This window comes from Citrus sinensis, chromosome 8, assembly GCF_022201045.2.
Source record: "Citrus sinensis cultivar Valencia sweet orange chromosome 8, DVS_A1.0, whole genome shotgun sequence".
Lineage (NCBI taxonomy): Eukaryota > Viridiplantae > Streptophyta > Magnoliopsida > Sapindales > Rutaceae > Citrus > Citrus sinensis.
The window spans coordinates 4,630,060-4,656,101 of NC_068563.1; the positions used below are offsets into that span (position 1 = coordinate 4,630,060).

Consider the following 26,042-nt stretch of genomic DNA (forward strand, 5'->3'; position numbering starts at 1 on the left):
AGGACCTTGATCGTGCTAAATGCAAGAAGTACAAGTGTGTTTTTACTATTGTGTATGGTTAAGATTCCACTATTTATATATTATTATTTAATAACCATTAATTACATATGTCCTCTTATGTTGCCCAAAATAAAATTAGTTCTACGCCTAGATGATTAAGATCAACATAGAATCCAAGTTCCGGTTAGATCCAGATGATTCCAAAGGCTCAGTACTATAATGTACTTTTATTTTTTAAAATTTTCCTTTTTTTTTTCCGGGTATCTTCTCCTTAAGTCAACTTTAAACTCAATGATCCCTATTTTATTCTCTTGAATTAATTAATAAGCTGTCCAGTACAAAACAAAGAAACATCAATTACTAAATAAAATGCGAGTGTTGACAAGGGTGTCTGTCAAACTATTCATCATGTAAATCCTCCGTTGTTAATTGAAATAAGCCAATGTCAAGCATAAGTCCAAATGTCCAATGGACGTTTACCTTTTCATTTCTTTATAAAAATCATTTATATGTCTCTGTTCCTGACCAATGCATGTGTCAAACAATATTGTTATATATATATAAATACATACATACAAACCAATATTTTTTTTTTATTGCCTCTTCTTTCAAATATGATTTTTAAATTGACTTTTTTTGACTATTTAAGTCAAACTTATAGAATTGCTTCCAATGAAATACAATTTCATGAATAATTGTATAAATTATATAACTAATGAAATGATTAAGAATAAGGTTCTTCAGTGCTTGAAAGTTGAAACGTTTCTGGAAAAGGCTGGAGCCTGGACAAGACTTAGCTGATCAGTTGCTCTCTGTGGTTGTAGTTTTAAAATTATTTCTAAGACAAAGACATCCATTGAACCTGGGATTGGCTCATTTTGGTTTGAGGTTTTGTGGTTTTAATTAATTCATAGTAGTTGTGAAATATAATCATCACTAGTAGGGTCAGCTTACGCTAAATAGCTCCAATGTTATATCTCACTGGCTTTTATTTTTATTTTCTTAACGTGAAAAATTTGGAAAAAAAATTGTATAGGCTGGTCCTACTATTTCAGTACTTGATAGAGTAATGAGTCCAATTATGAGACCCGCAAATTTTTTATTAGTATAAAATTTTAGAGTGTCTTAATATGGGATCCACTAATGGTCTTATATTGAAATCCATTGCTCTGTAAGTGACAGAAAACTAATGACTAGTCTTGCTGAGGTGGTAGAACCGACTTATATAAATTTCTTTGATTTAGAAGCACGTATAATCAGAATTACATGAAAATACTTCCTAATTCAAATATATATCAAAACCATTATGTGATCCAAATATGACAAGAATCAAGTCTATTGCGCATATAAATATAGAAAATGAATCCCAAGATATCTAATGATTATTATAAAATTAAGCTGAAATATAACGCACACTTCCAAATGGGTTATTAGTTCCAAGTTCTGGGCTCCAGCCTCCAGGCACAATGTGGCTTTAGATCACAAGTTTGCAGCCAATGGTCCTTATCATGCACCACCGACCATGAAGTCATTACCGAGCAGCATTTGTATTAGTATCAATTCTTTATTAACTTTGACTTTTGGATATTTAATAAAAACAAATAAATAAATTCAACAAATTAAATATAATAATCACCTTCTTTTGTCTTCGTACTTGGCTCTATAAATGGAAAGTGTCCGTGTTTGAATAGCACAATGAAAAAAAATTAAGAGAAAGTAGCTAGCAAAATAAAAATTTCTGTAAAAATTAGCAGAGACATGAAGTCCATCTTTGCTTCTTCCATTATCATCTCTCTTCTTTTGGTAAGCATTAATTTTATATACATCTTAACAACATCAAACAACCTTATGTAAACTTTCACTACTTTGTTGTTTCTTCATTAAGCACTTATCAGTAACAAACATCATTCAACTTTATGAAATTTTCTAAATCATTAAGCTTTTTTTTTTTCTTCTTCTTCTTCTTCTCTTTGTAATACGCAGTTTGCTAGCCTCGGCTATGCAAGAAAGGAACCAGGGGACTACTGGAAGGGCATCATGAAAGACAAACCGATGCCAAAGGCACTGAAGGACCTTTTTCCTCAAGCTGATGAAAGGATGGTCAAAATGGATCATTTTGTTAAGGATTTTGATCGTAAGTCTAGTTCTGTTAGTATTATCTATCACCGCCGTTCGGAGCCGGAGACAGAGAAGCAGAAGCATCAGGAAGATAAGTCCTTGAAGACAGAGCCGAAATTTCCTTCTGCATATACTCAGAAAGCGAAAGAAAATTCAAATCAATTACATAACTAGAAAGCATAAAAAAGAGGGCTATCGTATTCAAAAATTAGCTGGCTTAATTAATTTGTTCTTCAATATACATGAAGTACTGTGCCCAATGTTCAGTCAAAGATGCAAGATAGTGAAACTCTGTAGAAATTAATGCTGTAAGCTACTAAGGTTGGTTAATCGTGAATAAAATCTTTAAGTACAGTCATTCAGGTCCTTGTGCTTAACAAAATTAGTTAGTTTGTTTTATTTTTTAATTTTTTGGCTTCCGGAATAGTTCTGTTGACTGTGAATATACTTCTGAAATCACCTCCGTTCGATACAAGGATCACCTAGTTATTCAGACTTTTTTTTTTAATTAAAAAATGTTGACTTGTTTTATTTGCATGCCCTATAATATTAACATAATTATAGGGATATATTTTTTAATTCATTTCCTTTGTTGGGTTGTTACAAATAGCCCTATAATTAAAAAAAAATACATATATTCCTATAATTATGTTAAACAAATCTCTAGAATCATGGATTAAATATGGACATAAAGTGAATTTCCCCAAAAAAAAAAAAAAAAATTGCATCTGTATACTTATAACTTACATATGGACATAAAGTGAGGTAAGAATCAAGGCTTGAAATACAGAAAATAAAATTGGTATTGGTTAAGTGAAAAAAAATATTAGAATATAAAAAAAATTAAATAGAGGATAAAAATATTCCCTACAAGATAAAAAATTTTCTTGTCCTTTGTGTCTTTTTTACTTCTTTTTTTTTTAGCCTAAAAAACTTGTGGTCATTTTCATACGCCCAAAATCATCATGTTCATGGGCTTGTTTCAGATTTTCGGATCAACATCTCGTGGGCTTACCAGAATTTATGTTAGGCTGAAGATATTTTTACTTAGTATGTGTAATCACACCGCATCAATAATAATTTACAGTTGACTCCTTATTGTTCGTATGAAATTCAAATTAATCATTAAGGGTGTGTTTGTTACACGTATCGTACTATGCTGTATTGCATTATTTTAATATTGGTGTATTGTATTATGTTGTATTGCATTAGCATTGTATTATAATAATACTGTATAATGTTTGGTACTACACTGTACTGTAATAATTTTTTTGATTAATTTAAATTAAATATTATATTATATTAATATATTTAAATTGTATTAATATTTATATTATTATTAATTTTAAATTAATATTATTCATATTAAAATATTTATTATCAGTCATAATAAATTGTAAATTTATTAATAAATTAAAATGTAAAAATAAAAAATAGAATATAATATTATTGAACAATAAATCATTTATTTATATTAATAATCATAATGTAAAAAAATAAAAATATTAAATAATATAATATTAAATTAAAAAAATAATATTTTTTATTATTATTATTATTATTATTATTATTATTATTATTATAAAATTAAAGTAAAAGCAAAAGTTAGCAAAAGTAAATAGAAAGTTGGAAACGAAAAGGAAACCAAAAAAAAAAAAAAAAAGGAAAGAGCAAGCAGCAGTTTGCCACAGCATTAGATTGGCCCATAATGTAGTGTTTCTGTAGCTTTTAACTTACCAAACATGGGCTTGTATAAAGCTAATGCAATGAGGAGTTATAATACAACAACCAAACATGCCCTAATTTCACAATTAAACGAAGCGCAATACTTTTCCTCTGGTCACTTAATTCCAACGCTTTTGAGGGTAATGTGGTATACTTAAGTTAATCTTTAGTTGAGAAAATCTTAATGGTTAAAGATATTTAAGAAACCTAAGTGACAAAAGAAAATTATAGTCATAGACTCATGGAAGATTTAATTAATTGATTGTCCAAACTACCAATCTATTTGGATTTTAGGTAAACAATAAGGGTCTTTTCATAAACTATCCCATTAGTTAGTGTAATTATTTAAAAAAAAAAAAGGCCGGGGACTCGGGGGTGGGGAATGTGACTCACGCCGAGCATTGCTCCTTTTTAATTGGTTCTTTATAATGGGTGTATCCTTATCGTTAGTGATTGATTAAAATATATACATAAGAAGTGAGTCAAAAGGAGTAATGTTTTAAGAGCACTAAAGTATTTTCCAAGATGTTAATGAACGTTGTAAAATCTGAAATTTTCGTTTAAAGACTTATTATTATTATTATTATTATTATTATTATTATTATTATTATTATTATTATTACTACTACTATTACTATTTTTTTTAATTATTTTTCTCCATTCATGTGAGTGAAGTTCAAGCCTCAACCGTCTTATTTTCAGCAAAAAAAATTTATCAATTCAATTAGTTGGCATCACCAACAAATTGTTACTCTTAATTTCTAATAGAAGCAAAAAATTTTCACCATTTTTCACAAATTGTTACTCAACTTTTGGCAATATAGTCCAAACTTGCAACAATATTTGAGAATTATGTTTTCTATAAATGCAGAATTATAGTTGTTATGGAGCAAGGAAAGCCATCAATAAATAAATAAAACTAAAACAATAAAATTATCTACCAAAAAATCTTTTCTGATCTTTAGTTCATTCAGTGTTGATCTAATTTTTATAGTGGTTTTTGTATAAAATTTGTGATTAATAGTTGTTCGACGATGATATATATGAGATAAAATCTTATTTGTGCGTGTTACAAATACACACGTGACAATGATTATAAAAAAATCAGCACAATTCAAATCAGCAATGGGTGGATTATGGTGATTTATAATAAATGACTAATTAAGTGATATCAAATATGTATTGCCATACCCAAACTCTGAAAATTTGTCATCTCTCCATGCTAGCTATGGATGGATGGTATTAGAGATGGCCAATGGGATGAGGCGGCATCAAAGGAAGGTCCATGTGTGTTCGTGCTCGTGCCGTGCTGTACTCAGTATGTGTTTCATCCGTGTCGTGTTGTGCTTAAATTTTTTTTTTGTTTATGCCTAGCCTAGCATACGTACCATGCCCACTCGTGCCGTGCCGTCTCTAAGAAAAAAAAAAGCCCCATAAATTTTTTTCTTTTATTTTTTTATTTTTTAAGAGTAGATGCCAAGTTGTTAGTGTATTTTTTTTTTCAAGTTTTTGTACTTTTTTGAGTCCATGTGCTTTTATTCAAATTTGATAAAATCAAAAATTCAAAACTGAAGTCTATATTCAATAATAATAAACTAATAATAATAAGAGAATGTAATATTAATTATTAAGTTTGAACATTTTGTATTAGAATTCTTTTTTAATACTTAACAACAACAACAACAATAATACTTTTTTCTTTTCTTAAGGGTTAACTTAATTGTTAACTCGGACTTACATAGGTCATAAACTATAGTTCATAATAATATTAATACGTATTTATAAATCATAATATTTATAATATTATTTATTAAAATCATGACACCAATTATTTATTAATAAATTATAAACATAAATCAATTATAGTATTTTTTTAACTAAGAATTTAATGAATTTAGAAAAATTGCAGTAATAAAATATATTAAAAGATTCGATTTCAAGTTATTTGAAAAATCATAAAATTTTAAGTTTACTTTCATTAAAAAATGAAATGTGCTTATATTGCAGGCCTTTTCTTGTGCAGTGCTTTAACCCATCTCTAATCTTCCCATGCTTTTAAGGCCCACGTGCCTAAAATTCTAAGCCTAGCCAAGCCCACATATGTGCCGTGCCTTGCCGTGTCACGTGCCATGCCGAAACGTACTCGTGCCATGCCGTGCTATACGAACATATGTTGTGCTTGTGCCGTGGCACGTGTCATTGGGCCCGTTGGCCATCTCTAGATGGTATTGGGTTGCTTGTATTGATTCCCATTACCAATACGTATTTGAGCAATTGATAGTATTTCTTAAAAACTTTGGTTTGTTGTTATTCTGATACTCATTTGAAAGAAAACTCTTCAGAAATTGAAGAAATTAATTAAAACAGAAAAAAGTAAAAAAGAAAAAAGAAAAATAGAGATTAGTAATGCTATGATCACTTGGTTACCAAGATGCAAAGAACAAGTCAATTAAATAAAAATCACAATTTATTTATTAGGGTATATTAGGAACCAATAGCAAGATTAGGCATCACAACTGCATTACTCAGATTATCAATCATTACAATTTTACAAATTACATATACTCTTCAGGATCTTTACTCTTAGGCAGCAGGAACAAATATTAGATGATATGTTGGGATATAATGGCATACTGGGGAATAAAAGATAATTTGATACAGATTAAATAGCTAAAGAAAAATATTATTTTTTTTTCACACTTTTTCTTTATATGATCCTATACAATTTATACAAAGATAAGGATGTATTTTAAGACTATGTTATGGCTTGACATAGGAGAGTTTTCCTATTATATCCACAAAGATTGTGATTTGAGAAAGTTTAGGCTAGAACTAATACTAGTCGTTGTTGTCAAGTCTTGAACTTGGTAAGCCTTTAGCTGGAAAATTTATTCCTTCCTTTTGTAGAGTTCATGATTGCCTTGCTACCATTGTCTTGATTGTGGTTGATTTGAAATTGATTCTTATCAGCCCCCTTCAAAGTAGGAATTGCCATGGGGTGTATTCCAAGTTTGTGCCGAAATTTTGAGAACAATGCTTTGGACAATGGTTTAGTGAATAAATCTGCCGTTTGCTGTAATGATGGAATATATCTTGTGTTAAGTAATCCACTTGTTACTTTTTCACGAACAATGTGATAATCAAGCTCAATGTGCTTGGTCCGTGTATGGAAAATAAGATTTTTTGACATATGGAGGGAGCTGATATTGTCACATATAAGAACTGGAGGCTTTATCAGGTTTATGCTAATCTCTTTGAATATGTACGTAAGCCAAGTGAGTTCGACTACCGTAGATGCCATGCAACGACATTCAGCTTCTACACTGGAACGAGCAACAGTGGTTTGCTTTTTTGAACTCCATGAGATACAATTTGATCCAAGGTAAATGCAGAAGCCACTAGTACTTCGTCGAGTTAAAGGGCAACTCGCCCGATCTGAATATGAGAACCCATAAAGTGTCAAGGAACTTTGTTTCAAATAGCGAAGTCCAAAGTTAAGTGTCCCTTTGAGGTACCGCAATATCCGTTTGACAGCTTGAAGATTAGCCTTCGTTGGTTGTTGGAATTTTTGACACACTTTGTTGACTGCATGTTTGATATCTGGTCTGGTAAAAGTGAGGTATTGAAAGCTTCCCACTATTTGTCGATACTCAGTCGCATTGACAGGTTGTGGATCATTAAATCTTGGTACCTCTTTCACAGCCATTGGTGTGGCAACAACTGTACTATCTTGCATCTTTGTTTTGTCAAGTAAATCCTTTGCGTATTTGGCATGCGAAAGAAAGATACCTTGTTTAAATTTCTTGATTTCAATACCTAAGAAATAGTTTAATGAGCCAAGATCTTTTAAGGCAAATTGAGAACTAAGAGTATGAATGAAGTGTTGAATTTTTTTGCTATTATTGCCCGTTATTATCACATCATCAACATAAAGCAATAATAAAACAATATTAGATTCAAAATGCAGTATAAAAAGGGAAGTATCAGCCTTGCTATTTTGGAAGCCAAGATTAAGAAGTGCACGACGCAAGCAATCAAACCATGCTCGCGGGGCTTGTTTAAGCCCGTAGAGTGATTTGTTCAATTTGCACACATGTGATGGTAGTTTAGGATTGATAAAACCTGGTGGCTGCTCCATGTACATTGTTTCATTTAAATGGCCATGAAGAAATTCATTTCTCACGTCAAGTTGTTTTATTAACCAGTTGAGATTCACGGCAAGGGCTAAGACAAGTCTAATTGTTGTGTGCTTAATGACTGGACTAAAGGTTTCTTCATAGTCAATTCCAGGAACTTGTGCAAACCCTTTTGCTATCAGCCATACTTTGAATCTTTCAATGGCTCCCATATCTGTGTACTTAATTCGATACACGCTCTTGGACCCAATAATATTTGCATTTTTTGGCCTAGGAACAAGAGTCCATGTGTTATTTTGATTTAAGGCTTGAAGTTCTTCATTCATTGCAATAACCCATTGAGGATATTTGAGTGCACTTTTCAATGTTTTTGGCTCAGTAGTAATAGATGTTTGCAATGCTAAACTGGGGTTATTTTTTAACTTATGACGGGTGACCATTGGGTGTGTATTTTTAATTGTTTCGGTTGAGGTCACATGCTGATTGTTTGTGGTGGCTTTTGTTTGGGGTAATGAATTCACAGGTTGAATTGGTAATTCAATGGAAAGTCGATTAGATATATCAGGGAAGTCATGGTTGGTAATTTCAATCAAATTTTGGGGTTGAGTTGGCTTGGCTACTAGATGTATTACAATTTCTTTGCTAGTGTTGGAGACATTTTCTCCAGTATCCTCAGAGCTGTTATTGCCTTTAGAGTTGTCTTTTTCAGTTCCAGATGGTAAGTTTGGCATCATCACAACTTCTGAAATGTCCATGTTTTCAACAATTGTAGGCCTTTCACATGACTCTAAGCAACATTGTGGAAGTAAAGATGAAGAATTTGATGGCATCAAATTGTCTTGCATCAAATTGTTTTCTTCACTGCTAGGATATTCTTCATTGTTAAGTTTTTCCTGCAAATTCATTAAAGGGGATAATTCAGCAAAAGGAAATACTCTTTCATCAAATTTCACATGTCTAGATATATAGACACGTTTGGTGTTCGGATCCAAACAACGATAGCGCTTGTGTATAGGGCTGTATCCAAGGAAAATGCATGGAAGAGATTTTTTGTCAAATTTATTTTTATTGTAATCCCTTAAGTAAGGGAAACACTTGCATCCAAAAATTCTTAATTGCTTGTAATCAGGAGCCTTTTTGAAAAGCTTTTCATAAGGAGATTTCATAGAAACAGTAGAGAGAGGCATGAGATTAATTAGATATGTGGCTATCATAAATGCTTCAACCCAAAGAGTCAAAGTTATTTGAGCTTGAAACATTAATGTCAATGCTGTCTCTGAAATATGCCGATGTTTTCTCTCTGCCACTCCATTTTGCTGTGGTGTGTAAGGGCATGAAATTTGTCTTGTAATACTGCAAATCTGCAGATGATCAATAAATATTTGTGAACTAAATTCACCACCCCCATCACATTGGAAAATTTTAATTTTCCTTTCCAATTGATTCTCCACTTGACGCGGAAACCTTAAAAAACAATCAAAGAAGTCAAATAATAATCAATTAACATTATAAAACCTCATGGTATTACAGTTCAATCATTCTTCCTTATATATATTCAATATTTTCTATAAATTTACTCTTTGGACATCTCCATTTAACTAGTATTAGTGTGTGGCATTGTGCCCCCCTACTTTTAGAATTAACATATAATGACTTTTTACCAATATTCATTTTGAAGTCTCTTGGGAATTTAAAAATATAGATTTACTCATTTGCAATATAGTTAAGAGTTCTATCAGACTAATTCAGAAATTCACATAAATATTTAGAAAAATATTTATCCCAACTCACATTTGTGGATTTGAGTCCTCGTGAGACTTTTATGAGATCAATAACCAAGCCACCACCAGGCTAAGGCTTTAGTGGCTTAATCAGTTAGATTTACTATCACTAAAGATTTGCATTTGCTACTCTATTTATCCAGAATATACTGAAAGTTTCAAAAGAAAGCCATTCCTTGGTACAATCTCGAATATACAAATATCTCCTTTCTGCAAACTATTGTTCCTAGTAAGTTTTGCCCATAATAGAGCAAAACCCCCATTACGTCTCCAATTGTTTAACAGAGTATGCTCTCTTTTCTTATCATCTTCAATTTTGATGGATTTGACATCTCTACTAAAAAATTCATTAGCGAATTTTCCCGGAACATACTGCACAAATGAAATAAAATGAAAAACAAAATTGCAACTAATTAAGAAAATGAATGCATATCAAAAGTAATTAATATTTGTTATCACATTTAATTGGAAAAAAAAACAACAAACTCACCGCAGCATTATGAGTAATGTCACTTGATTGCAAGATAACCATGAATGAAGGAATTTTTGGCCTCAATGATCCGGCAATTTTTACTGCTCTCCTGCTTTCTTCTTTAGTAACAGTTCTTTCTTTTCTTGCAATACACATTCCCATTTCTTCAAGTGAAGCCCACAAGTCAAATTCATCATAATCATCTGATTCATTTTTCTCCACCATCAGCTCTTCATTTTTTGATTCATCACTCTCATATGGTAATTAATCTCGCAAGCGGTCAAATCAAATATGAGAACATGAAAAGTTGTGTTATTCACATACTTGAAGATCACAAAGTATCTGGCAGAGATTGAATAAGATATGATGAAGTCATACAAACCATGATGAAACCAAATATTACTTGTCCTGTTTTTTCTCAAATGAACTTTCGAAATACAAACATTAGGATCTATGGGTGTAGCACCGTTAGAAAGTTCATGTCCGAACTTTTTCACAAAGTTTTTTGGAATGCTCTACATTTATACAATTAACATTACATCAGCAATACAAAAACAATTTGAAGCCAAAGTCTAGTGGCAGTGGTAAGGAGCAGCCTTCCAGGAATGAGGTCTTAATTCGAACTTTAACGGGTGTGTGAGTTAATAATTTAAAAAAAAAATTACAGAAACAATCATTCAGCATTATCATATGAGTCAGCAACCAAGATGCCATTTAGATTGAATTCAAACTTCGGCATGCAAAGTAAATTTTAAAAGTCTAGCTAAAACAATCAAATCAGCAGTATCATACAAGTCAGCAACCAAGATGCAGTTTAGTTTGAATTCAAACTTGGGCATGCAAAGTAATTTTAAAAGTCTAGATATAACAATCAATCACATAACAGTCATCAATAGTACCATGTAGTAATCTTTTAATGATTTAAAAGAACATGCATGCAAGCCTTGCAAATACAAAAGAGAGAAGAGACCAATAGCTAAAGGGAATCCTTTTGCTATCATTACCATTGGTTCTAAAGTGGTAACAACTTATGAATCCACAAAGAATCAAACAAATTAACAAGTGGAAACTTCTAAAATTAACCAAAAAACATATGCAGAGAAATGAAAAGAAGTTGTAAGAATTTACATTGTCTTCGAGGGAAGAGTGAAGAATAACCTGGAAGAAATGGGAGGGACTTGACATATTGGGTTTCATTCTCTTGCCAAAAGCCATTGATTTGTTCTGTCACAGGATATTTGGTCAATGTTAATGGCTTAGCTTTATACTTCAAGAGCTTGCTTTCAATGAAATGTAATGTACGTTTGGTTTGGTCTACCCTTCAAATTTTAATTGTCATTGGGATCACCCACTGAGCTCCCCTCCTGGCCTAATCAAAATTTATTTTTAATATTTAAGTATGTATAAACAACTGTTATTACAGTATTTTGGAATTGATTCTCGTTATTATCTTGTTACTTTTGTCAATTTTCCCTCATTAAAAAAAAGGGCTGTGTCCCAAGAAACTTTCGCCTTCCAAGGAAAGATAATGAATGTTCATTGATAGTTACAGTTCCAAGCAAAAATTTACCTGTAAATGAGTATTTAAACAAAAAAGGAGACGCATGCAGTGCCTTATCTATTATTGGCCACTCAAATCACCCAATAAGCCTAATCTGCTCGAAACTTAATTCAATGCTACTGGTTTAAAGAAAATTTAATCTCTAAACAAACATCTTTGTTTAGATTAATGCTGACTTTGTTTCTATTAGTTCCTTACACAGTCTGTTTTCAAGTTATAGAGATCCTTCTTTGTTGTTGGATTATTAAGAAAGAATAATAGAAAATCCACAAAGGAATACAAAGGCTTACAAATTAGGGTGGCAAACTGATGCAGCAGAAGTTTAATGTTCAAAATATTCCGTTGATTCTAGAGAATGTCGGAATAAAAGAACAATTAAATTCACGTTGATTCAAAAGAATGCAGTGAATTTAGGGGTTAAGACTCGTTGATTCCGCATAATACCGATAATTAATTGAACTCAAACACTCACAAAGAAATTTGAAAATTGAAAATATTATTGAAATCGAATATGCCTTCAAAGGCTACAAGAAGAAGCTATTATAGTAGCAATAACTATCCTAAATCACAAAGGGAAAACACAATTCTAAATTGAAAAGTAAACAAAATTCTAAATTGGAAAGGAAATTAAAAGTCTTTAATTAATTAGGAAACATATCCTAGTATAAATTCTTATTCTGCATCATTCCCCCCACGATAGAGAGAGTTTGTCCTCGAATTCAGATTATCAGCAACAACATCTTCATCACGATCACTTTTGTAAGGTATAAGATGCTTGACATTGAACACATCTATTGTGCGGATATCACTAGGAAGCTTCAGTTTGTATGCATTAGGATTTATCTTCTCGATAATCTCTAAAGGTCCAATTTTCCTAGCAGAAAGCTTGTTGTACTCGCCAACTGAGAACCTATCTTTGGTTAAGACAGCCCAAACAAGATCTCCCACTTGAAATTATAAAGCTCGACGCTTTTTGTCTGCCACAATTTTATAACCTTCGGTAGTCTACTTTAAAGACTCTTGTGTTAGCCTAAAGGGCTATACATAACGTAATTTTGATGATAACAAACATGTGTCTTAAGTGATTTAATAAATATTGTATTTCACATTTTTACTAGTTTTTGAAGGATAATATTTATGCAAGTGAATCAAGTGAAATCAATTTTAAGACACTCAACGGACAACAGAGAAATCAAGAATAAAGTTTAGAGCTCAATGGACAAATTATTGCAACAAATCTTGTAAAGCTGGTATGATTTAATTTATGCATGATTTAGCATTTGAGAAGCTTAATAGTTTATTTAAATAATCACTTTTCATAAACTAAAAGGTTTTATATTTATAAGATAAAGTATTTTGTGGATTTGAGTAATTTGGACTAAAATGAAAGGTTTTAAAATCTTTAAATTTAATAAGTATTATTTTGAATTCTGGAGTTGGACTTATTTGCAAAATTTGAAACGTTTTAGGTCATATTATAATTTATGAAAGTTTGAGGACTCGAATATAATCCAAACATTTGGAATCCAAAATTGAACAGAGAGTGAGCGGCTAACCACCTGAGGGCTAGCAGCTAGCCGCCTGAGGAAAATCTCATATTTTCAAATTTTGGACTAAAGTGAAAGATTTTGAGAGCTTCGAAAAATATGGATATTGTGCTAAATTTTGAAAGAGGACCTTTTTGAAAAATACCATTATATTTGGGGCCATATCATAATTTCAGAAATTTTTGGGAATGTCAAGTATTATTTAGAAATTCTAAAATTGGACCTCTTTGCAAAGTTTAATGACTTTTTGGGCCATAGTATAATTACATAATGTTTTGGGCGAAAATATAATTTGTGAACAATATTACTGTAGCAATTCAAATTTAACAGTAACATCATTGTTCTAGGCGGCTAACCGGATAAATCAAGCAGCTAACTACTTGGTTGTGGGAATTTGCCTAGAACGGCTAATTTTTGGGTTTTAACAATAAAATCTCAACTCCAACTTCATTTTAGAGACTAATGCAAGAATAAAAAACATCATATAACATATATTGAGATTCAATTTCACAAATCATCATTTATTGAATCATTATTGTGCTATTATTTGTATATCCACTCTTGAAGAGAGTTTTTATTGTAATTTTCATTTATTATCAAATTATGAGTGTACAAGTGTGAGAAACACTTGAGGTGAAGAGATTGAAGAGATAATATCTTGATTGTAAAGGTTCATTGACACCTTTGAAGTCAATTGTAAGAACTTGAAGTCTTGGGAGGCTTGGATAGTGAAATCCTCGAGCTTGGTTGGCTTGGAGGCGTGGACGTAGGCAGAGATTGCCGAACTACGTAAAAATCATTGTGTTTGTTTTCTCTTCCTTTACTCTTTTATTATTGTGCTATATTGAATTTATTGTTTTTGTATTTGATTAAGGCAATAAATTAAATTGTTGTGCGAATTGTTTAGCATAAAATTTAAAATCCCAATTCACCCCCCTCTTGGGTTGCATAACTTGCATTTCATCTTGCGTAATTTCATGAATCTTCTTAAGCTAGTCAATAAAGTCTTCTGCCTTATTGCTTTGGCGAACTAAATTTGGAACTGGAAGCAAGTCAATGAGAGCGTAGATTATATCCGTAATTCACCTGAAAAGGGCTTAAACCAGTACTACGCTTAACTGCACGGTTATAAGGAAACTCGACTTGATATAACTTCTGATCCCACGTCTTCAGGTTATCGCCAACTAGACTACGTAGATGGTTTCCTAAAGAGCGGTTGACAACTTCAGTTTGACCATCTGTTTGAGGGTGATAAGCACTATTGAAATTCAGACAAGTGTTAGTCAACTTCCATGATGTCTTCCAAAAATGGCTAAGAAATTGTGTATCCTGGTCAGAAACTATAGAACTCGGTAAGCCATGCAATCTATAGACTTCTATGAAGAATAGACGAGCAACAGTCAAAGTGTCTGTAGTCCTCTTGCAAGCAATAAAGTGAGCCATTTTTGAGAATCGATCAACAACAACAAATATTGAATCCATACCCCTCTGAGTGTAGGGTAATCACAAAACAAAATCCATGCTAATGTCAGTCCAAGGTTGTGTTGGAATCGGCAGCGGCAGATATAACCCAGCATTAGTTGTTGTGCCCTTGGAAACCTGACAAATGCGGTAAGTCTCGACAAAGTGTAGACATCACGCCTCATAGTAGGCCAAAAATAAGTGTTGGCTATTAGAGCTAGAGTGTTGTCACTACCCATGTTCCCTTCGTTATGTAACTCTACAATGATTTTCAATCTCAAACTTGAGTCAGGAACACATAACTGATTACTCTTGAAAAGAAATCCGTCATGTAAATGATAATCTGAGCAAAACCCTGCAGCAACGTCTTCTAATATAGGAGCAAAGAAAGGATCAAAAGCATATAACTCTCAAAATGTGTCAAATCCGAGAACTTGATTATGCATTTGTGTTAGCAAATAAGTTCGTCGACTAAGTACATTTGCTACCCGGTTGGATTCGCCAGAGGTATGCTTCCCCACAAAAATAAACTGTTGAAGGAATGTTGTCCACGTGGCATGTCTGTGAGAGAGCTTGTCTTTACTATTGAGATACTTTAACGCAGCATGGTCAGTGTATAAAACAAAGTCTCTATGAATTAAATAATGTTGCCAATGTTTTAACGCTTGGACTACTGCGTAAACTCCACGTCATAAATGCTGTAGCATGCCTTTGATCTATTCAACTTCTCACTGAAATAAGCTATAGGCTTACCCTGTTGGCTAAGAACAACTCTAATGCTTATTTTGGAAGCATCACAATGTACCTCAAAAGTGAGCGAAAAATCTGGTAGGGCAAGTACTGGGGCAGTAATCAACATTTCTTTGATAATCTTAAATGTCTTAGTAGCTGCCTCTGTCCAAGAGAATTGTCCTCCTTTCATGCAATCCATGATTGGTGCCATAATAGTATTGAAATGAGAAATGAATCGCTTATAAAAAGAGGCTAATCCATCGAAACTTCTGGTGGTAGATAAAATAGTTGGTTGAGGCCAATCTCGAATAGCATCCACTTTTGATTGGTCAACATAAATATCATCCTTCGACACCACATATCCCAAAAATAATACTTTCTCTGTCAAGAAAATACACTTGCTGTGTATAAATCTGCTGCTCTTAAGGCTGAAAGCACTTTTCTCAAATGTTGTAGATGTAACTCGTGACTGGTGCTATATATAAGTATATCATCGAAGTAAACAACTACAAACTTTCTAATGAAAGGGTGAAAAACTTGATTCATAACTTGCATAAAAGTACTCGGAGCATTGGATAAGCCAAACGACATTACCAACCACTCGTATAACCCTTCGTGAGTTTTAAAGGTTGTTTTCCATTTATCTCCGAGCTGCATTCGAATAGATGATAGCCACTTTTCAAATCAAGTTTGGTAAAAATTGCTGCTCTACTGAGTTGATCTAACAAATCATGTAATTGAGGGATTAGAAAACGATACCGAACGGTAATTTTATTGATAGCTCGACTGTTCAAGCACATCCTCCAAGAACTATATTTCTTTGGAGTCAATAAAGTAGGGAATGCACAGAGACTAAGACTTTCACAGATAAATAGCTTTTTTAGTAACTCTTCCACTTGGCGTCTTAATTCCTCATGTTCTGTAGGACTCATACGATAATGAGGTCGATTTGGTAATGTAGAACTTGGTACCAAATCAATTTGATGTTGTATATCCCGAAGAGGTGGTAAACCCTGTGGTAGCTCATTAGGGAACAAATCTTAAAATTCCTCTAGTATAAGTGTCACAACTTCAAAAATCTTTGAATCATCGTTACTCTACTTTCCTAATAAAATGTAGACTCTCTTTTTCTCTACTACAACATCTATAAACTACTTTTTGCCTAACAAATAATTACCCAAGTCTTGCTGGAGAGTAAGCTCCTTGTTAGGTAGGAGAATGATCTTAGTATTGTTAAACATAAAGCTGTAGGTGTTTATCTCCCCATTATGCACTATGTTTCGATCATATTGCCTCGGTCTACCTAGTAACAGATGACAAGCATCCATAGCCACAACATCACACCAAATTTTGTCTTTACAAATTGAACCAATGGATAAGGAAACTAAGCAATGTTTCGATACTGTCACTTGATTTCCTTTCTTCAGCCATATAAGTTTGTATGAAGTTTGATGAGGTTATGTCTTTAAATTTAGCTTTGTTACTACTTCTTCCGAAATGACATTCTTGCAACTACCTGAGTCTATAACCATATGACATACTTTACCCTCAATTGTGCAAGTAGTCTAAAAACTATTTTGTCGTAACCACTTTTCTTTGTCTTGACCTTTAGGAGTGAAGAATGCGCGGTTCACGATCAACATTGGTCTGCTATCACCATGTTCTTCAATAGATTGAGCGCTACCACTATTATCAAAAGTTGGCTCTTCAGCGAACTCTTCAGTTTCTTCCTCTTGGTAGTCTTCACTTTCCTCTGGGCTTACGAATAAGCCTTTACCGTATTTTCCTCCATTTTAATATTCTGTCATTCAGTGCCCATTTTCTCCACAATTAAAACAACATAATCCTGAACCCAAGGATTGGGTTTTGGTGCTTTGACCGATTTTACTAGGTTTACTAGTTTTATTTAGAGGATTTAGAGAAGTGAAATTATGGAATTGGGAAGTCGGGTTTGAATTATCATGAACAACACTTCAAGCACCTCGAAAGCTTGAGTCATTAGTACGTCGACTAAATTGCTTCTCCAACTGCAAGGCTTGTTGGCGTGCCTCTGAAACAGAGTATGGGTCAAGTAAATTTAATTGGTCTTGAAACTGAGATTGTAAGCCTCCAATGTAGCGGGAAACCTGCTGTTCTTCTGTATCTATCAAGTCATTGCATGCTACCAACCAATGGAATTCTGTGGTGTAATAATCCATTGATCGATTACCTTGCTTTAAATTATGTCATTGTTGGTATAACAGTTTGGCGTAATTATGAGGCAAGAAAGCTCCACGCAAGTGCTTCTTCAACTTTTCCTAAGAATCAATCTTTTTTTTCCTTGCCTAATCCTTGTGAGTTTAGTTTGTTGCCGCCAAGCTACTGCTCTTTCACGAAATCGAGTTGTAGTAAGTAAAACTAGTTTATTTTCAAGAACTTCCTTGTATTCGAAAACTTCCTCAATGACATTAATCTAACCCAATAATTCTTCAGGTTGACCACTTCCTTGGAATTCGGGAATGTCAATTCTCAACCCAGATTCCCATTTTCCGTCATTAGTGGACTCAGTTCTAGGCCGACGCCTTGAGAATGGGTTAGCAAAACTTTCACTTGATTTGTCTTCGCATTTTGGAGTATAATGGCGTTTGTCAAGTAACTCTGTCATTTGTGCCATTTGTGCAGCTAACAGATCAATTCTGGCTGTCATGCTAGCCATGGCTTCATCTTTAGAAACATCATCTTGATTGCAATTTGCAGCATGAGCATCACGAGCTTTTCTTGGAGGCATTTTCCAAATTCGGGTTTAAAAATGTGGTGGGGCTAAACTGAAATTAAATAAATTTTAGGCTGAAATTGTAATTAAGTAAAATTTTTAGATTTCCGATGACGGTGGTCAGAAATCGAGCAAAGATGGGTGGATCTGAAAGATTTTGGGTTGGTGAGTATAATGGTGGTGATGGTGGTGGTTTGTCTGAGAAAGTGTTGTTTTGGCCAGAAATTATAAATAAAGTCGGTGGTCTTGAGGGCTTTGGTTTCGAGCTGTTGGAGCGTCGATCGGCGGTGATGAATGGTGGGAAAGGTTCAACTGATGGAGAGGAATGGATTGATGGTGTTGCTTCTAGCCAAATCGCGCAGGAAAATGGTGAACATAGGTGGCGGCGATTGCGGCAGTTTTGGCTTCTTTTTTTTTTTTTTCCAGCGATTTGTGGCTAATTGACGGTGGAGGATGCTTGGGGTTTGATGGTTGGCAATTTATGATCTGATTGGTGGTGGTTGCGTCTAGATCGGTGACGGAAAACTAAAACTGGCAGCCTTGGACTGTGACCATGGGCTGAAGCTTTTGCTTTTTTTTTTTTAAGCTAAACGGAAAAATCAAAAAGGGAAAAATGAAAGGTTTGGTGGTAGTTGTGTCTGGATCGGTGACGAAAAACTAAAGCTGGCAGCCTTGGATGGTGACCACGGGCTGAAGCTTTTGCCTTTTTTTTTTTTAAGCTAAACGGAAAAATCGAAAAGAGAAAAAGGAAAGGTTTGGTGGTGGATGGGGTTAGAGTGGTGATACTAGATTTTAGCTCTGATACCAAGTTGATGCAGCAGAAGTTTAATATTCAAAATATTTCGTTGATTCTAGAGAATGCCAGAATAAAAGAATAACTAAATTCACATTGATTCAAAAGAATGCCATGAATTTAGGGGTTAAGACTCGTTGATTCCTCAGAATACCAATAATTAACTGAACTCAAACACTCACATAAAGATTTAAAAATTGAAAATATTATTGAAATCGAACATGCCTTCAAAGGCTACAAGAGGAAGCTATTTATAGTAGAAGTAAACATCCTAAATCACTAAGGAAAAACAAAATTCTAAATTGAAAAGGAAACAAAATTTTAAATTAGAAAGGAAATTAAAAATTCTTAATTAATTAAGAAACATATCATAGTATACATTCTTATTCTTCATCACAAACCATAATGCAGTATATGCTTGCTATACTTGGAATAAGAATTATGAAACTAAACTAGGGTATAAAAATTCAAGATTTTTCAGTCACTCATAGGATTTCGACAATTTTAGGCAAGTCCAAATTTATCCATTTTTCTTTTCTTTTTCTCTTTACTGAACATAGCTAGAGACATTTTTTTTTTCACCCAAAATGGTGCATAAATATAAACTAAGGGTGCGTTTGGCACATTATATTGTATTATACTATATTACATTATTTTAATACTAGTGTATTGTATTATGTTGATTGCATTAGCATTGTTATAATACAATATTGTAGAATGTTTAGTGCTACACTGTACTGTATTAATTTTTGTAATTAATTTAAATTATATATTATATTATATTAATATATTTAATTTGTATTAATATTTTATATTATTATTAATTTTAAATTAATATTATTCATATTTAAATATTTATTATTATTTATATTAATGATAAAATTATTAATAAATTAAAATAAAACATATATAATATAATATTATTGAATAATAAATTATATATTTATTAATTTATATTAATAATTAGAATAAAAAAATAAAAAATTATATAATATTATATTAAATTAAAAAGTTATATTTATTTATTTATTTATTATTATTATTAACACAGCCCCTTTAACCCATTCCTATATTCTTCCAAATTAGCACTAGTATTAATTTAATGTGAATAATATTTTAATACCCCATAATGTGATGCACCAAAAATATCCTAATGGTGCATTTGACACATTATATTGTATTATATTATATTGCATTATTTTAACGTAGGTGTATTGTATTATATTGTATTGCATTAGCACTATTTTATAAAAATATTACAATGTTTGGTGCTACACTGTACTGTATTAATTTATAATTATTTTATATTTGGTGTAGCACTATACTGTATTAATCTCTTTAATGATTAATTTAAATTATATATTTAAAAAATCTATAATATATTAGTACTTCAAAAAATATTAAATACAAAAGACTTAAGAATTTTTACATCAATTCTTTTTTTGTTTAAATTAAAAAAATATATAATTCTTTGTAAAATATGTGTAAAATTAACAAATTTTAAATTTTTCGACAACATAATATTTATTTTTCAACAATTCCCAAATATATAACCATGAAAGTACGAGGCATCTACAACGAAGCTACCATGCTCATCTCGTGTATCCACATTGTTATGGCTGATTTAATTCTCGTGGGTAATGTTTTTATCTCCTTATTATAGCTAGCTAGAAAGATAGGCTCTTGTTTGACCGCATAGTGGTTGGTGATAAGGAAAAGGTTGCCGCAAGCCTTGGGCACGACATTGCCTTTGTAAGCCTTGCAGATATAGCCTATTAAGATTTCGTAGTCCTGCAGCAAGAGAAATATTTCATTTCCTGAAGATTCCCAGGTTCAATATATTTCTAATGCAAAAGACTATCAAAAGATTTGATATAATAATCTTTTACTTCGTATCTCAAGAATCGTACATTTTTGTTGAACAAATTTTATTCCCATTTCCACAAACTTGGGGGCATAAGAAAATCAGGAACGTACCTCATAAAATGACTGCACATCAACAACAACCCAAAGCACATATTGATGAGCAGGCACGAGATAATATAATTCAGCTGCACATTTTAACTCAAGCTGCAAGCAATATAAAATCCAATTGCAAATCAATCACATATACCAATTTCACAGGCAGTGGGCAATTTTACAGGCAGTGGACTAGGTCTACTTTCATTTCATTTCCTCCATATTCACTAACTGTGCAGTCCACCATCAAGAAACAAATTTCTTTGCTTCGAATTACAGGGGAAGCAGATATCTAAGAGAAAAATGACTAATATTTAAATGCAGTGGCATCCAGGTTTATAGACAATCTAAAATATAACTTCAATATGTTCTTCTATATTCATGTACCCAAGCGATTATATATGCTATAAATTACTGCAACTTAAAGGCAGTTCTTGAGGAGATAGCCATACTGATTTAGTATCGGTATTGGTTAGACAAGAGCTAGGAAATGTAATTCACAGATAACTTGAGCAGATATTACAAGGTGCAAGACTGACCCGTGTTCCATAGCCACTGGTATAGCAATCAACAATTGGTTTCAGATCCAAACCCAATTTCTGAAAGTATTTTTCCCACTAAGGATGCTTATGCTCATACACTAAACTCTTAATGCATTTGATAAACTAGAAATGCCCACTTTGCACCACAAACTTTGTTGTGCGCGGAATGCGGAATCAAGCGCACCAAATAATTACAGAAAAATAAAGGACACAAGAATTTACGTGGTTCGGTAATTAAACCTACATCCACGGAGGTAAGGAAGAATAATTGTTTATTTAACAATTAATAAAGTACAATATTTGAGTAACGAATCTCACTTTCCAGAAACCCAAATATACCCAGTACTCTCACACTCTGCAGGAAAGATAAATTCCCCAGACACACTTCTCTCACTTCTCTCAAAAGCTTAGAAACTTATAAGCTTAACAATTTTGGGATTATTTTGAAATGAAGAAATGCTCTCTATTTATAGGCTTGAAGCTAGTACTATTCCACCTGACCCAAGTACTATTTCACCTAAACCAAACACTATTCCACCTAACCCATGCAAATATGTCAATGGTGTCCATTTGGCAAATTTGACAAATTTGCCAACTTTCCATTTTTTCTTCAAATGTTTGGTAGCTCTTTGAAAAATTGCCACATGCATGACTTTTCAACAATTCTCTACTTCGGCGAAAATTTGTCCAAATCTGAGCCGACTACCAACCAATCATCATCCCGAAAGTGGCTGCATCTCTGTGACTGCCTACGTACCCAAAATTTGGGATCAAGCCAACCGTAGTTCAAAATTCCCGAAGGACATAACTTAACACAATCGAAGGATTTGAATTAGTTTCAAGCAATGTTGAAACTTAACTCCAGAAACTATCTTCGTCAACATATCTGATGGATTATCTTTGGTATCGATCTTCTTCAATAACACATCACCACCCTCGATAATTTCCCTCATATAATGATATTTCACATCTATGTGCTTCGTCCGAGCGTGATATGTTTGATTCTTCGCGAGAAATATCGCACTTTGGTTATCACAAAGGACCGCAATGTTCTCCTGGATTACTCCTAAGTCACCTAACAAGCCTTTCAACCAGATAGCTTCCTTTACAGCTTAAGTTGCTGCCATATACTCTGCTTCCGTAGTAGACAGAGCAATTGTCAATTGTAGAATCGACCTCCAGCTAACCGGACCTCCACCCAATGTGAATACGTAGCCCGTTGTTGATCTTCGCTTGTCAAGGTCTCCACGAAATCAGAATCACAATACCCAACACATTGTTGACCACAATCCTTCTTGAACAATAACCCAACATCAATTGTCCCATACAAATATCGGAGAATCCACTTTACCGCAAGCCATTGATTTTTACCCGGATTGTGCATGTATCTACTAACGATGCTCACTGTTTGAGATATATCGGGCCTTGTGCATACCATAGCATACATAAGACTACCCACAGCACTAGCATATGGAACACGAACCATGTAATCGCGCTCCTCTTGAGATCTAGGACATGAAGAAGAGCTTAATTTGAAATGAGAAGCTAGAGGTGTACATACCGGTTTAGTTTTGTCATCCATACCGAATCTTTCTAACACTTTCTTCAAATAAGACTTTTAAGTCAACCATACACTCCCATTCTTCTTGTCTCTACAAATCTCCATCCAAAGTATTCTCTGTGCATCACCCAAGTCTTTTATCTCGAAATCAGAAGCCAACTGCTTCTTTAATCTTTCAATCTTGTCTCTATTCTTCGAAGCTATAAGCATATCATCGACATAGAGTAACAAATAGATGAAAGCTCCATCTGGTAGTCTTCTAAAGTAAACACAATGATCGTGTTCACTTCTGGTGCATTTCTGCCCTTGTATAAATTGATCAAATCTTTTATACCACTGCCTTGGCGATTGCTTCAGTCCGTACAAAGATTTAATCAACCTACACACATGATTCTCCTTTCCAGCAACTTCGAAACCACAAGGCTGAATCATATAAATTTCCTCCTCCAAATCTCCATGTAAGAATGCCGTCTTAACATCCAATTGAGCCAACTCTGACTCATATTCTGCAACTAAGGCAAGTAGGATACGAATGGAAGTATGTTTTACAACTGGAGAGAAAACTTCATTGTAGTCAATACCTGCCTTTTGAGCAAAACCTTTTGCCACGAGCCTTGCCTTGTATCGAGGAGTTGTTTGATTAGGAGATCCTTGCTTTTTGGTGTAGACCCATTTATTGCCAATAGCCATTTTCCCCTTTGGTAACTTTACAAGGTCCCAAGTCTGGTTTTGATGGAGAGATTTCATCTCTTCCTCCATGGCTAGCTTCCACTGATCACTTTCACTGCTGCGTAATGCTTCACCGAAAGTGTTGGAGATGTCATCATCAATAACTGGAAGTGCATAGGCTACCACCATATCTTTAGTAAGCCATCCGAGTTTCTTTATCTCTCTTCTTACCTCCTTATTGCTATAAAATCATCATTATCTACATCATCAATTGTTTCTTCATTTTGTGGGACATCAGAAGAAACAACCTCTTCTTCAACTCTTGGTGTCACCTTCATAGTTGAACCCTTCTTTGATGTAGAACTAACGGGTACATATGGAGTTGCATCAAACTCCACCCGCTGCAATACCTCTTTGGTCTTGTTCTCCACCTGCTGAGAACTTGAAGCTTTCATCATTGAAGCTTCATTAAATGCGACATCTCTGCTACACACAAACCTTTTATCTTCGAGATCCCAAAGCTTGAAGCCCTTCACTCTACCTTTGAATCCCACAAAGATAGCTTTTCTAGCACGAGAATCCAGTTTACCATCTTTGACATGATAATAAGCTGGACACCCGAATACACGAAGGGAATCATAGTCTTGTGCATACTTTCCAGACCACATTTCCATAGGAGTTTTACCTCCAATTGCAGCAGAAGGCAGCCGGTTTACCAAGTGACTTGCGTAGCTCACAACTTCAGCCCAAAACTTTTTATCTAAACTAGCATTAGATAACATACACCGTACCTTCTCCAGTAAAGTACGATTCATACGTTCAGCCACACCGTTCTGTTGCGGAGTATGTCTTACCGTGAAATGTCTTTTAATACCCTCGTTCTGGCATACTTGTAAGAATGGATCAGAAGTATATTCACCCCCATTATCAGATCGTAATACTTTGATCTTTCTACTAGTTTGAGTCTCCACCAATTTCTTCCATTTCATGAAAATCTCTAGAACCTCATCCTTTGCTCGCATGGTGTACACCCACACACGTCTAGAGAAATCATCAATAAATGTAACAAAATAATGGCTTCCACCAATTGATGCAGTCTTGGTTGGTCCCCATACATCACTATGAACATATTCAAGGATCTCACGAGTATCGTGATTAGTTGTACCAAACTTGACCCTTATTTTCTTGCATACTACACAATGCTTACAGAAATTTAATTTACAGGTTTTGGTACCTTTTAAGAGTCCATGCCTCATCAGAGTTTGCAAAGACTTCTCTCCAGCATGTCCCAGTCGTACATGCCATAGCTTGGTGGTGTCACTGTGCGCCTCAACAACATTTGCTTCATCAGTTATACCTCCCTTCAAATAGTACAGATTGTAACGCCGAACCCCTTGCAGAATCACCATAACCCCATGTGTAAACTTCATTGTGCCATCTTCAATGGTAACCTTGTAGCCTTTAGGTTCCAAAGCACCCACAGAAATTAGATTTTTCTTTAAAACTGGAACAAATCTAACCTCATTGAGTTTTCTAACCATTCCATCAAGCATTTTGAGCCGAATTGTTCCTATCCCCATTGTGCGACAAGGTTGATCATTCCCTATCACAACTGCACCGGATTCCAGATTACGAAAATCTGTAAACCATTCCTTAATAGGACACAAATGATAGGTTGCTCCAGTATCAAGTATCCACTCACTTAAACTAGCCACGTATGCTGCAGGAGTAATACTTAGTGAATAATCAGAGCCCTCATCTTTCCGTGCCATGTTTGTTGCTGCTGGTTTCTTCCCATCTCTCTTTTGAGCCTTTGGACAATCTTTCCTCCAATGGTGCTTTTCATGACAAAAGGCACACTCATCTCGAGCTATATTTCTGCTTCTCGATTTGGATCGAGAATTCTTTCCACCACGTTTCTTCTGTTTCTCCATCGCCCAATCTCTGCTCACCAAAACTTCAGACGATGCTCGTTCAGAATTTTTATCATTATTCCAAATCTCTAAGCTAGTCAATGCTGTGCAAACATCTTTAAAGACGATCACACTCTTCCCATATATCAAAGTAGTCACAAAATGGCTATATTCATCTGGTAGTGAGTGTAACAGAATCATAGCCTTGACTTCATCCTTAATATCTTCATCAAGATTCTTCAAATCAGCAAGTAACTTTTCAAATCTTGAAACATGATCGTGCATTGACACCCCAGGCTTCATTCGAAAACCATATACTT

General features: G+C 33.7%; 1 protein-coding gene and 1 long non-coding RNA gene across 2 annotated transcripts; one reads left to right on the forward strand and one right to left on the reverse strand.

Annotated features, from left to right (window-relative positions):
- The first annotated feature begins 1,648 nt into the window (after positions 1–1,648).
- LOC102613992 (uncharacterized) lies at positions 1,649–2,476 on the forward strand. The gene is made up of 2 exons (XM_006487110.4): positions 1,649–1,803; positions 1,984–2,476. The coding sequence occupies exons 1-2, from the start codon at positions 1,759–1,761 to the stop codon at positions 2,290–2,292; spliced, it is 354 nt and encodes a 117-aa protein (XP_006487173.2). The 5' UTR covers positions 1,649–1,758; the 3' UTR covers positions 2,293–2,476.
- An 18,163-nt stretch (positions 2,477–20,639) lies between these two features.
- LOC127899445 (uncharacterized) lies at positions 20,640–21,726 on the reverse strand. Its single transcript, XR_008051302.1, has 3 exons — positions 21,577–21,726; positions 21,056–21,148; positions 20,640–20,869 (listed from the first exon to the last, which is right to left on the reverse strand). It is a non-coding gene; the product is annotated as an uncharacterized LOC127899445 (long non-coding RNA).
- Between the last annotated feature and the right edge of the window lie 4,316 nt (positions 21,727–26,042).

Excerpts from the sequence above, each read along its gene's own strand:
- LOC102613992 (XM_006487110.4), top strand. The coding sequence starts at position 1,759 with ATGAAGTCCATCTTTGCTTCTTCCATTATCATCTCTCTTCTTTTG. Across the intron at positions 1,804-1,983 it reads TTATCATCTCTCTTCTTTTG|TTTGCTAGCCTCGGCTATGC; the intron begins GTAAGCATTAAT and ends TGTAATACGCAG.